Genomic DNA, 13,024 nt, shown 5'->3' with positions numbered 1-13,024 from the left:
TACGGGGTAGGCTCTTTATTGGGTGGTTATTGCTGTACGACAGGGGTCAGATGAGACACAAGCAGTGTCAGCCCCAGGAATGTGGCTCTCCTCTCCCAGTGGGTGTGTTTCTTCAGAAAATCCCACGAGGCTGGGACAAGTGAGCCCAAGGTTAGAAGTGGAACTGGAAAGCCTCGGTCGTGTGCTGCTTCCAGGGCTCCAGGCTGGGCAGCAGGGAGGAGATGCCCATGACGTGCCAGGTCTCCCCATCTGACACCATAGAGGTCTGGTAGGACAGCAGCTGCACCTCCGACTCTGCCAGGAGGCCTGGAAGTAGAAGAAACCCCTGATTGGCACAGGGCTTGGGGGAAGGAGAAGAAAGAGGCTGGGAGCAGGCTCACAAGCCTTGAGTTCCCAAGTTCAATGTTGCAACGGGGGTGATGGTCTCAGAATCAAAGCTCTGAGACAGGGAACAAAGGGCTCTGCCCAGGTCCCTCACTATTCTGCAGGCTTTAGGAACACCCTGGCCATCAGGCAAGGCAGGGGAGGGAAGACCAGCCACAAAGAGCCAGAGTTGGACTTGCTGGCTGCCAGTTTTATCCATCAGCAAGGGGGAAAAGCAGGGGAAAGTTCCCCTGGGCAGCTGGCAACGATAGTGAAATTAGGCCCTTGGAGGCCTGTGGACACACTCACTCTCTGCCATACTTGGAAGTGCTCCAGAACTCCCAGTAGCCCGAGTGCCAGGGGACAGGAGCAGATCCAAGATGCCCATGACATCTGGAGGGGTTGCCCTGACATGCTTTGTTGGATCAGGCTGGCCACCACCGGGCCTGCGGTCAGAAGGAAACCTGCAACTTAATTCTGAGCTCCTGGGATACAGCTCTACAGGCAGTTCTCAACTGTGTCCTTGCTGTGTCCTGAGCACCTGCCTAACAATAGGGGCTCTGGGGCCCTACCCCTGACGCACCGCTCCACGACCTTAGATAAGGCACTTAACCTCAGAACTCCATACCGGCTCCCCAAATGTTCTGGAACCTGCTGCAGATCCAGTGATGCCGGCAGGCGTGGAGAGGGGCTGAGGGAGGCAAAAGTCCACGGAGCCCAGTCCCAGGACAGAGCCCTCAACACACACCCACCGCTGCCTCAAGGGCACCGGCCGGCACTACAGGTCCCTCCTCACCAATCATGGTCGGCAGCATGGCAGGGTTGGAGGGGTGAGTCCTGAACATGAGCAGAGGCAGGCCCCGGTGGAGAGGCACCTCTGGTCTGAAGACAGCTCCGTTGAGTGCCTGCAGCACAGGCGTGGTGCCCTGGACCCAGCCCACGGCCTGGTAGGGGGCACCTGCCAGGGCCACGGTCAGGAGGCATTCCCCGCAGCCCTGCTCTCCTGGTGCGGCAGGGCTGTGGGAAGTGGTTACCTGCAGAGAGAAGGCAAAAAGGCACAGTGACGCCCGCCCCCTTCCTAGGCCTAATCGCCAGTTTATAGGGCTTCAGCCCTGCTGCCATGCCACTCTCAGCAATTCAGGGCTGGGAAGAGAGGGCAGATGGGGAAGCCACGAGGGGCGGCAGAGGCTAAGAGGATGTGCGGTGAGCTCACGGAGTCTGCACACTAACCAGGACCCCGGGTGCCGTGGTAAAGGAGCACTGGTTGGAGAATCAGGGGCCGAGCACGCCGGGCTAGCTCCCAGCTCCCAGCTGGGCTCCTCGATTTCCTCAGCTGTGAAGTGGGGCTACTGCTGCCCCTCCCACTCACACAGCACTTATACACAAAGCACTTTCACGAGTATTAGTTCACTCGTAGCGATGCTCGGGGCCAGTGGTATCTGCACTCTGCAAGTGAAGAGATCACAGCTGCTTCTCACAGGCAGACACTGTCACCTGCAGGACTGGCGCCCAGGGCTCCCGCTCGGGGAGCAGAGCTGCAAGGTGCTCAGAACGCAGGCGAGAAAAGCAGCGCTGACCCGGGCTGGAGGGGATGGAGGGGAGGGGTGGGGTGGGGTGCGCACATTGAGGCCGGCCTCTTTCACCAGCAGCTTGGCGTTCACCAGGTTCACCTCCGTCTGACGGGAAGCATCCTTCAGGAGGCCAACGATGACGGCGGGGGTCAGGCAGCTCCCAGAGTTCTTCAGGGACAATCCTGGGGACCCAGAGAAGCCGCCGTAAGGCCACTGTGTGTAGAACTACAAGGGAGTGGGCAGCACATCACTGGCCCCGAGCTCTGGGTCACGGCTCCTCTGACCTGGGGGCCCAGCTCCAGCCTGCCAGGCAGTTCTGCTTTCCTCTGCAGGCAGAGAGGTGGCCGGGGTGAGGGACACACGGGGGGTCCAGGCCAGGACACCGGGGATGTTCTACACCAGTTTAAGAAGCTCTTCTCCAGAGCCCAGCCTAACTCTGCTGCTCCGCACACCTGCCCCTGGCCTGTCCGTCATTCCCCAAAGGGACACTTGAAAAATATCCTACCCTCATCCCTACCCGGCACTCATGCCCTTGCCGGCCTCAGGAAATGGAAGCAGAAAGGGGCGACTAAAGCAGCTGGGCCCGCTTCCCTGTCTTGTCTCCTTGAGGCCTCGGCACCCCGGCCAGTGAGGCCCCTGGCTCGGCCCCTGCCTGGTACGGGCAATGCTCAGGGTCTACCTGCCTCCACTCCAGTCTCTCCCCAAGTGAGATGGTCAACGGGGAGGACAAGCCCCTGCAGGGTTCAGGGGACTGGGGCCCTCCCCGGTCTCTCAAGCACGCCTGCACAGGGCTGGACCCACTGCAAAGGCGGCCAGAGCCTGCGGAGGGGCAGACAGCCGGTGCTGCTCCCATCCCCACTCCCCGGAGAAGCAAATGCCCCTGCGGGCATCAGCCTGCCCGAGGGCCCACCTGAGGATGTCACAGAGCACAAATGTCCTCACCACCTGCCTCGCCTGACATACCCGCCCCGGCTTTCACTTTACAGGTGAAGAACTCACAGCTCAGAAAAGGGAAAGTCCCACAGCAGGTAAGCAACAGGGTCAAAACCAGAATAAAATGTGCTGTTGCTTCACCCGGACCCCCTCCACCAACCCTACTGCCTCTCATGTGAAATTCCAAATCTTACGGAGGTCCCTCTTGTACTCCAAACATGCACGTCTTAAAAAGACTGCATAAACGTGATTTACGAAAATTAAGTATATCTCCCAATAACTTTTTGTACCCATCCTCCTCAGTAGCAAGCAAGCCATACTCAGACCAAACGTGAAACGCGGTCACAAGAGCGGGGTCACCTCTGAGTCCCTCACTGGTCTGTGGCCTGCAGCAGACACACCCGGTGGGTGTCGAGTCCACGCCCCTCTTCCCTCTCCCTCTGCAGAGTTCCCGGCTCACCCTGTGTTACCACCTGGATGGTCCCTGTGGGGGACCCAGCCCAGGCTTGCATCAGTGCCCCAAGAGCTTCTGCCAGACCAATCCAAGGCTTGGTGTGTGGAGAGAAGGCACTGGTAAGGGCCTGGGCGTTTACCTGCAGAGAAACGGGAGCAGGGCAGAGGTCAGGAAGGGAAGGGACCGGGCACACCTGCCCAACTCGGCTCCCAAACAAGGTCTTACTGCTGAGACTCAGCTCCATGTGGAGAGCAGGTGGCATGGGGCCACGCTTGCTTTGGGTGCCTGGGGAGTGACAACCTCCATTAGCCACCTACAACGTGACAACAACCTGTTCCCATAGCTGAGGAGAGCTATAGAGCCAGAAAAGGGCACAAAAGGCTAAGACCAGGGGCTTCCCTGGTGGCGCAGTGGTTGAGAGTCCGCCTGCCGATGCAGGGGACACGGGTTCGTGCCCCGGTCTGGGAAGATCCCACATGCCGCGGAGCGGCTGGGCCCGTGAGCCATGGCCACTGAGCCTGCACGTCCAGAGCCTGTGCTCCGCAACAGGAAAGGCCACAACAGTGAGAGGCCCATGTACCGCAAAAAAATAAAAAAATAAAAAATAAATTAAAAAGGCTACGACCACTTCAAACTGCCAGAAGGGAGTGGGAAGATGGGGAGAAGGACATCTCCCTCTTCTCTGAACATGTGCCAGTGCCCCCAACCCACTCCACCGGAGACTTGTTTCTCCTGTGCTGGGGAAGGAAGATAGGTCTTTGACATAAAACGTATGGGGAGGGCTTCCCTGGTGGCGCAGTGGTTAAGGATCCGCCTGCCCACACAGGGGACACGGGTTCGAGCCCTGGTCCGGGAAGATCCCATAGGCCGCGGAGCAACTAAGCCCATGCGCCACAACTACTGAACCTGCGCTCTAGAGCCCACGTGCCACAACTACTGAGCCCATGTGTCGCAACTACTGAAGCCCTCGCATCTAGAGCCCGTGCTCCGCAACAAGAGAAGCCACCGCAGTGAGAAGCCCGCGCACCACAACGAAGAGTAGCCCCCGCTCGCCGCAACTAGAGAAAGTCCACGCACAGCAACAAAAACCCAACGCAGCCAAAACTAAATAAATAAAATAAATACATTTAAAAAAAATTAAAATACAAAAACAAAAACATACGGGGAGTCACAGATCACTTGGACCTAGAGTGGTGTGTCCCTCTGGGATGGCATTCCTAATTTGCCTTCATTTTTATTTTCCATGTTGATTTTTTAAAATGTGTTTTTACATTGTCACAAAACACTCTGTCAAAATATCACAATTTGTAAGGCTGGATTTATATACCTTTTTTTTTTTTTTGGTCATGCCGCGCAGCTTGTGGAATCTCAGTTCGCCAACAAGGGACTGAACCTAGGCCATGGCGGTGCAAGCGCAGAATCCTAAACACTAGACCACCAGGGAACTCCCTGGATTCACACACTTTTGATGATCCTATCACTCTTTAAAAGTTGACTCCTGTGAAGTCCACCACAGGCCTGCTAGGCAGTTGAAGAAGGCAGAAGCCATGTAATCTTCTGACGTTTTAAGTCTATGGTCTGGCTGGCTGGACCCCCAGCAGGGGCTTGATAACAAATACCAGCTTGTTCTGTGTCAAAATGTCTATTCTACCTTGTGGCTCTGAGCTAAGTATCTGGCCACTTATGCTGAGGCAACTTGTAAAGAGAACCATCTAAGAAGGATTTAATTAGAAACCCGGGTTGGATGCAAATCAATCAGGCAGCTCTAAGATGTAATGAAAAGAAAACGTGGACGCTTCTATTCCTGTTTTCATAAAGATACAACTGGCAGAGAATTAAAGAAGAGAGACTTGTGATGACAGAAACAACCAAGGAGGCGGGACCCCCCCGAGCAGACCCTTCTGTGTGAGGGGCATCCTGGTGTGATCGCACCCTGCGGCCAGGCCCCCTTTGATCCTCTCCCAAGGGCACAGAAAGGGCAGTGAGTCCCAGAGCTGCAGGGGGAGGACTGAAGGGCCAGGCCACAGCTGGGGTGTGAAAGCCTGCAGCAGGCAGCAGGAAAGTGCTCAACTGAGAAGCCCCAAAGGCAGGCGCCACGCTTGGTCAGGTGCCTGCACAAGCCAGGGCGGTGCTTCCCCCAGGTCTGCTGAGTAAAAGGAGCGTCTGTCTTCTCTAGAAGATGAGTGGGAGGCTCCAGGAAGAGCCAATGCACTGGGGCACCAACCTGACCCTAACGCTAGTCTGTGCCTCACGTCAGAGCAGAACTAAACTGGAGAGGACCCGGTAAAGAATGAGGGACAGAGGAGTTTCCCATGTGACAAACGTGTCTTTCTTACAAATGCCTACTCTACCCCACCAGCCGTTGTGGCTGGAGAGTTCAATTTGCCTAAGTTTAACAATTTGACTAGGAGATGTGACCTCTTAAGTAAGAAGGGGACATTTTGTGGGCCCATTTGATGGAGCTGGTGTTGAGTCCCCGTCATGAAAAGGCCTGGAATGCCACCACTCCCTGAATAACTCATAAGGGCTGCACCGCTGAGGCCTGTACCCTGCCTTGTGAGTGGACAGAAAAAAGAAAAGCCCAGCCCAGACTGGGTGGCAATGGTCACGGTGGTCCAAACCTCGCCTGGGTCCCCACCAGCCTCACAGGGGAGGAAGGAACCGCTCAGAAGCCCACGGCATGCAAAGGGAGTGAGAAAGCATGCCCTGTCTTGAGAAGCCCACAGACACAGCGCAGAGAGAGGGTGCAGACATGGATGGGTACGTGTCTTTGGTGACCACCGAGCTGTGGCCACTGCCAGGCTGTCCCAGCCTGCCCGTCGCACCTGTGATGGCTGCCCCCGAGGAGCCCTCCTATGGGACAGCAGTGGGCTCCTTTACTTTCTCAGGGTGTAGAGGCCACAGTGGCCTGGGCTCTTGAACCAGGGCCGGCAGGGTTGAACAAAGCATCCTGTGTCTCTCCTGCCGCAGTTCTGTCCTCAGAAGCGAAAACGCCTGTGTTGAGGGTCAGCCAGGAGGGTCAGGGACTACCCCCCAGCCACGCCCCAACTCTCATTCGTTATTGGTTAAATGCTCCAGGCAGAGCCACATGAACTGCAGAGAAGCTTACATGCTTTTGGTTTTGGTGGTGTTTTTTGTTGTTGTTGTTTGTCCTCTGAGAACTTAGAATTTAATTAAGAACTAAGATATAAACTCATGAAACCTCAATAATAGGAGAGAAGGTGGCTCACTGCAAAAGGGTCGGGATGGAGCTAGGAAGGCCAAGCAAGTCTTCGTGAAGGGGCAGGTGGCGTGCGAGCCCCTTGATGGACAGCTATGCCTTCCGTACTCACCTCCATGTCCCCAAAGGGCTCTGACAGTACCTGGTACCCACTGGAGCTTAGGGACCATCTGGAGACTGAGTGAATGAGACAGGACTTGAAGTATAAGTCAGGTTCAGCTTGGAAGAGGAACACATGCCAGGAAGGGCCCACTGTGAGCGCAGTCAAGAAACCATGATTTGGGGAGAGAAAGGGGGTCAGCTGGCTTGGAGGGTTCCTATGGGGAAGATGGGTGCAGGCTTCTGGGCAGGGCGTACCTGCCCAGGGTTCTAAGAGAGATGGGATGAAAGGCGAGCCCTCGGGGTTACGAGGTGAGAATGTCCTCTCAGGGCTTTCTCCACAGGCCGTCCCCCACCTGCCCCTACCTCGGGCATCCTGCCATCATGCCAGCCACACTCCTTCTCTCCCAAGGCCTGTGGAGGACAAAGGAGCCTTTCTGCAGAGGCAGGGCACTGGGAAAAACCACAATCTCAGCAGTGAGCCTACAACATAAACAAGCTAAGCTGGCTCCTTGCTGCTGGGCCTCAGCTCTCAAGGCTAAGCAGGGGCAGCTCCTGCCACCCCACCCAGAGCACTGGCTCAAGTACAGTCCCTTATCTTCGGCTCCCAGGGCTGAATCTGGTCCCAGCAACAACACGCCCTTCTGCAACTCCTCCCTCTGACCTCCGGGCCCAGCCCCACGTGGCATACTTACGACTCCCGTCAGAGATTTCCCCTTCACCATGTCCACGAACTGGATGGCAATCTCCTCCCCGCAGCGGCTCTGGGCCTCCTTGGTGCTGGCGCCCAGGTGGGGGCAGCTGATGACGTTCTCGTGGTCCACCAAGGCCCGGTCCCGGGGTGGCTCCTGCCCAGAAAGAGACATCTCTGGGTGGGCTGCTACAGTTGGCCCCAGGGCGTTGGAGGGGAAGAGGGCAGGGGTGATACTGCCTCCTACTTCCATTTTGTCTGGGTGGTCACTGGACTCAATAATAACCGTCTTCCTCATGAATGTTCCATCACAGCAGAGTAGACAGAGCTGTAGACTGGATTCCAGTCTCAGCTCCACCACTTACTACCTATGTGCTTTTGGGCAAATCTCCATCTCTCTGAGCCTCAGTTTCCCTATCTATAAAATGGGTTACTACTACCTATCTCCTAACACTATTATGGAGATTATGCAGTAATAAAGGAGGTTCTCAACCAGTGGTGGCTGTTATAGCTGATATTGGTTTTTCCCCTCTAACACCTGCCCCAAGTCCAGTCCACCCGTCAGCACTTACTGTCAGCTCTTAGCACAGAGGCAGGCTCTTTGTGGGCATTCCGCATGGGTGTTGTATCCTGGCTCTCACCAGGACAGGTGGCCCACCTGGCCACCCCTACCCCACCCTCCAGTGCCCCTTCCACCCCTTCTGCTCACCGGGCACAATGTAGGGGCCTTGGACATGTTACTTAGGCCTCCTCTCTTCCGGTCATTCTCCCCAGGACTCTATCGGCTCCCACGGGATTTGGCCACATAGGTCTGTGAGTGCCGGCTGCAGAGTAGTAAGTGCCATGGGGAGGCCAAAGAGAGCAGGGGGAAGGTGCTGTGTTAGGGAGATGGCGATATAAACAGGGGTCAGGCACACCCTTGCTTTCAAGGAGCTGGCGATGTAGCTGAGAGAGATGGCCAGGACCACAAACCCAACACATGCTGTGCCCTGGGCAGGGAACAGACACTGAGTGCTACAGGAGGTCAGAGGGCCAGGGTCTTGCCAAGGCCACAAAGCTGGTAACCAGCAAACCCCCACTGCCTAATCCAAAGCCCGTGATTTTTCCCCGATCTCCGACGCTGAGGTGGGATTTTTAAGAGAGGTGGACAGGATTCAAGTGGAAATGCTATTGGATGCGCGGGCAGGATGGGGGCAGTGGGTGAGCAGATGCTATATCTCTGCTTCTGCACAGAGACCTAGGGACAGCAGCCTCTGGGACCAGGGGAACACATCTAACCAGTATCCTCAGCTTCCTTCCCTCTGCGGGAAGAGAGGAAGGGAAAGGAAAGCCAACAGACACTGGGTGCAATGTCTTCTTGGCAGTGGGGTTCATTTCACCAGAGATCTGTATCAATACCTTAAACCCCTCTCTGCCTGCCCCAAATCCTCCACCTCAGAACTGATCTGCTGCTGTGTCTTCCTCTGAACTTATCAATAGGGTAGCCGTTCAGGAGCCTGAGCCCAGGAATGGGTCCTATATAAACTCTGAGTTTTGCAGAAGACAGCACGGCTGCCTCTGTACCAGGCTCTGCACTGGGCTCCTCAAACCACAGACGTGTTACTTTTGGCAACACAATTTCTCCCGCTAGAGACAGGAAGCTCAAGGTCTTGGCACAGCTGGGCTTGCAGCCCAAGTCCCTCTGCTCTGGTCTCCCCTCCCCACCGACACTGAGAAGGGACTCACCTCTGTGAAAACGTCCAGCGCAGCTCCAGCACACCGACCCGACTGCAGGGCCCGGAGCAGGGCGCCTTCGTCCACAATCCCTCCACGAGCACAGTTCACCACACGCACCCCCTTCTTGCACTGGGCAAAGGTGCTGTCGTTCAGCAGGCCTGGAACGGACGGAGGAGATTTCCTGCGGCACTGGTGTGGGGTTCCCCGTGCTCTCCCCACTGCACTGGCAACCACACCAGCTCCATGGCAACTGCACCGGCTCCGTGGCAACCGCACCACCTCCATGGCAACCACCCCGGCTCCATGGCAACCACCCCGGCTCCATGGCAACCGCACTGGCTCCATGGCAACCGCACTGGCTCCATGGCAACTGCACCGGCTCCAAAGGCCCTCTCTCCCTCCCACCAGCTCTTCCCCACACACCTCCTTTCTGGGGGACCACGAAAGGTCACTGCTCCCTTCTCAGATGCTCTGGGGCAGGAGTCCTTGTCATGGATTTGGACCAGACCCAGTTTAGAAACATCCCAAATATTCCCGAGATATTAGTGCTTCCTGCAGTGGTCCCAGGAAGTACTCATGGGTTCGCTGGTCCTACATGTTGACCCAGCCCACCCAGACCTTGTGCATTTCCAGCTAACTCACCCCTCCTCGGTCTGATGCAAGGCCGTGTAACAAAACATCACCATGCTCCATGCTCACAGGATCTGGATGGGCCACCGCCACAGCTGGTCCCCAGCATAGGCGGAAAGGCCAGACTGAGGGCCCACCCTTATCTGGTCTGTGGCTTCTGTGGCCAACCCACAAGGTAGGGGCACACCTACCTGTGGTGGAAGGCAGGAGAGGTGTGTGCACAGTGATAAAGTCACAGAGAGGCCAGATCTCCTCCAAGGGCACCTGCTGCACACCAAAGGAGGCCGAGACCTCTGGCAAAATGATGGGGTCATACCCTATGGTCTGGGGAAGTCAGAGAGGGAGAGTAAGTATCACTGTTCATTATTAGCACTGGTATTATTAGTCACGGCAACCGTTTATGGAGCACTGACCCTATGCCCTGCACTACAGTTAAGCCTTCCCCAACACCTGTCTACCTCTCACGACAATACAACCGGGTTGGCACTATTCTTCTTCCTTCATTAGAGCTGAAGGAAGTGGAGCTTACACACTGGAGGGGGCGGCGCCAGAGTTCAAAGGCAGGTTCGCCCACCTCCAAGCTCTGAACCACGAACGGGTGCAGGAACAGCTGGTGTGCGGTTGGACCAGTGGAGCTCAGACACCCTTGGAATGTGGGGAGCCCACGTGAGGCAGGATGATCCTGCGGGAAGCAGTGACGCGGTCAGAGGGCACGAGGGAAATGGGGGAGAAGCTGGCTGCAGCCGGAGGCCCCACAGGCCAGAAGACAGAGGCAGGTGCACCGCCCACTTCAACAGAGTGAGGAAGAGATGAGGGAGGAGGGCAGTGGTGGTGCTGAGCGCGTTACCAAGGAGACGGGACTCGCCACTGGGGAAGAGGGTGAAACACCAGTGCTGACACCAGCGGGGAGAGTATGGTCCCCTCTCTTGAAGTTTCTTTTAACAAGACTTAAAGTGCATCTCGTTTTGGAAGGCATAACTTGGTGACTAATCGTGCAGAGAGGTATAAATGACTAATGACAAATTCTTTCAACAAGGCAGGTTTGACTGGGGTGGGGAAGGACATCAAGAGGAGGAAAGTGAGACATAAAGGCACTGTGGGTGGGGAGGACCCAGAAAGAAGCCTGGTCTGGGCTGGCCGGGGAGGGGGTGGGCCCCCAAAGCAGAGGGACCTCCCTGAGGCTGCGGAGAAGGAGGGAAGTTTGACTCCTGGGAGGTGGGGACAGACAAGAAACTCGGGGGTGTAAACTTCATCAACCCTATGAAATCAGCTAAAGGTCATCACATATTGATGGGAAGAGGGAAAGTTGGGGAAGACAAAGCTCAGGAGAAGGAAGAAAAGACACAGACTCATAGCTTGTAATGGCAAACATCTTTAGCATTCACTGTGTCTCAAACCTCCTTAGGTACTATTATTTCCCTGTTTTACATAGGAGGAAACTAAGGTGGAGGTTAAATGATTCAGCCAAGGTCATAAGAGTAGCAAGTGGTAGAGCTTGGACACAAGTATTCTGACTCCAGGGCCTGCACTCCTAATGCCTACCCTGTAATCAGGGGTGGGGTGAGCAGCCCACAGTCCCACCTGAGAAAACAGGAGTAGAATGAGATGGAAACATCTCTCCCACATCAGAAGGAATCTTGGGTGTCAGCCACACACCTCTCAGCAGGGACAATTCTTTAAAGGTTGCCAAGGCAGCACAAGCAGCAGGGATGCATGTGCAACCAGGTGAGAAGCATCCACCTCTTGCAACAGCAAAGACCTACCCACTTTCTGCCTGGTCTGCCCAGGAAGTCTTCCCAGGGCTCTCTCCATGGGCTTGATCCATGTCTCAAAGGCATGGGTGTCCTCCAGAAGGCCGGACAGCCGACTGAGCTGGGCAGGCTGGCAGGACCCAGGATACGGCCTCTGAACCAGTGAACCAGGAGCTGGACCTGAGTCCTGCCTCAGTCACTGTCGACTGTGTGTCAAGGTGCAAGTCAGTGCCTCCAGACCTGGGTCCTCAACTCTACGTAAAGAAGCAGGTGGATGATTTCAAAGTCACCCCCTGCTCTGACTTCCAACAATTCAACATTCCATGAAAAGAAAGCTCCCTTGGCCCTGAGAAAATGTTCAGAGTTGGCCCAGGATTAAACAAAAACAAACAGAAAGAACTTCAACAGTGGTCATCTGTGGGTGGTAGGGTTAATTTTTCTCCTTTATGCTTTCCTACGCTACGTTTAACTTTCCCCCACTGATCATGAATTTCTTTTGAAATTAGGGAAATGTACAAGTTATTTTAGAAAATAATGGCACAGAAGATTGCTATATCAAGTCAACACTCCTAGAGAAGAAACTGAAAACAGTTATGAACGAGGTGTCACTTTTGGATCATGTTTTTCATCATCAGCCTTGTGGGACAAACGCCAGGTGGGTCCCACTCCGACCTCCGGCAGAGGCTTGGGAGAAAGAGGCTTCCTCCCCGACGCCCTACAGGCTTGTGAGCTCGGGACCGCCTCAGCCCTACATGGCCATTCCCTCAGATGTAACCTCCTCCTTCCTCTTGGGGAGAATGAAACGCCCAGGGGAGGGGAGAGGATCCTGCCCTTGTCCTCACAAGTCTTCTTTGTCCGTGGGCTCTGAGGCTGGTTGGAACAACGGCCCCGTTCATTTCTAAGCCAGATGTGCTTTTCCTAATGTGGAGTGGGAAGAGGACAGGGACACCAACGGAGGTCACCCAGCCAAGCCCGATGGAGGGGGTTCACACAACTCTATTGGCTCTGGGCTCCTAGGAGCCAAGAATCAACACGGGGCTGCCGGGAGGAAGGGCCCTGCAGGCCAAGCCTGGCCCAGTGCCCCCGCTGCAGCTGCCTGGGGCTAAAGGGAAGTGGACGGCGTGGGGTTGGGGGGAAGGGGAGGGATAAGCATCTGCCACAGTGGTCAGCAGGCCCCGACTCTCAGCTTTCTTTCACAGAGAAACAGTACCTCGTTCATCTGCGGACAACTGCAGGGGAAGAATTCTACCCTGTTCTCATTTTTCACTCAAAATACCCAGGGCGGACAGGAGCTGAGCTCAACTAAGGGCTGGGGTTCTTATATCAGGGGACCACGTTGCCAGAGATAAAAAGGGTGATATCAGGCCCGGGAGACCAATCCTGAGTCGGGTCCTAATGTATCCTGGATAGGTCAGATGTCCTCATGTGCAGAAGTCAGGGCACTCGCGGTTACACACATCTATTATTCCTAGAGAGGAGACTTGGGGAGCTGCATAAAGGGATGCCCCACCTCACCCTGTCCCAGGACTCCTGATGTTGGGGCGGCAGAGGAGCCCTAGATTTTCAAGCGGTGCTCCAGGGTGACCTCCGAGCTGC

At 55.7% G+C, this 13,024-nt stretch overlaps 1 protein-coding gene across 1 annotated transcript in view; it reads right to left on the bottom strand.

Moving 5' to 3' along the window:
• The window catches only part of PHGDH (phosphoglycerate dehydrogenase), a gene marked incomplete at its 5' end in the record, with an annotated part of 31,740 nt that continues 18,716 nt past the window's right edge, over positions 1-13,024 (bottom strand). The window contains 7 exons of the mRNA XM_079697287.1: positions 1-306; positions 1,160-1,397; positions 1,986-2,116; positions 3,328-3,460; positions 7,336-7,488; positions 9,057-9,205; positions 9,869-10,001. Of these exons, the coding sequence (XP_079553413.1) occupies positions 152-306; positions 1,160-1,397; positions 1,986-2,116; positions 3,328-3,460; positions 7,336-7,488; positions 9,057-9,205; positions 9,869-10,001 (1,092 nt within the window). The 3' untranslated portion in view covers positions 1-151. The remainder of the gene's footprint in view (positions 307-1,159; positions 1,398-1,985; positions 2,117-3,327; positions 3,461-7,335; positions 7,489-9,056; positions 9,206-9,868; positions 10,002-13,024) is intronic.

The sequence above is a fragment of the Hyperoodon ampullatus genome (genome assembly GCF_949752795.1).
Source record: "Hyperoodon ampullatus genome assembly, chromosome: 2".
NCBI classification, from domain to species: Eukaryota; Metazoa; Chordata; class Mammalia; order Artiodactyla; family Ziphiidae; genus Hyperoodon; species Hyperoodon ampullatus.
Note: the sequence above shows the minus strand (reverse complement) of the source record. Positions and strands in the feature narration are given on the sequence as shown.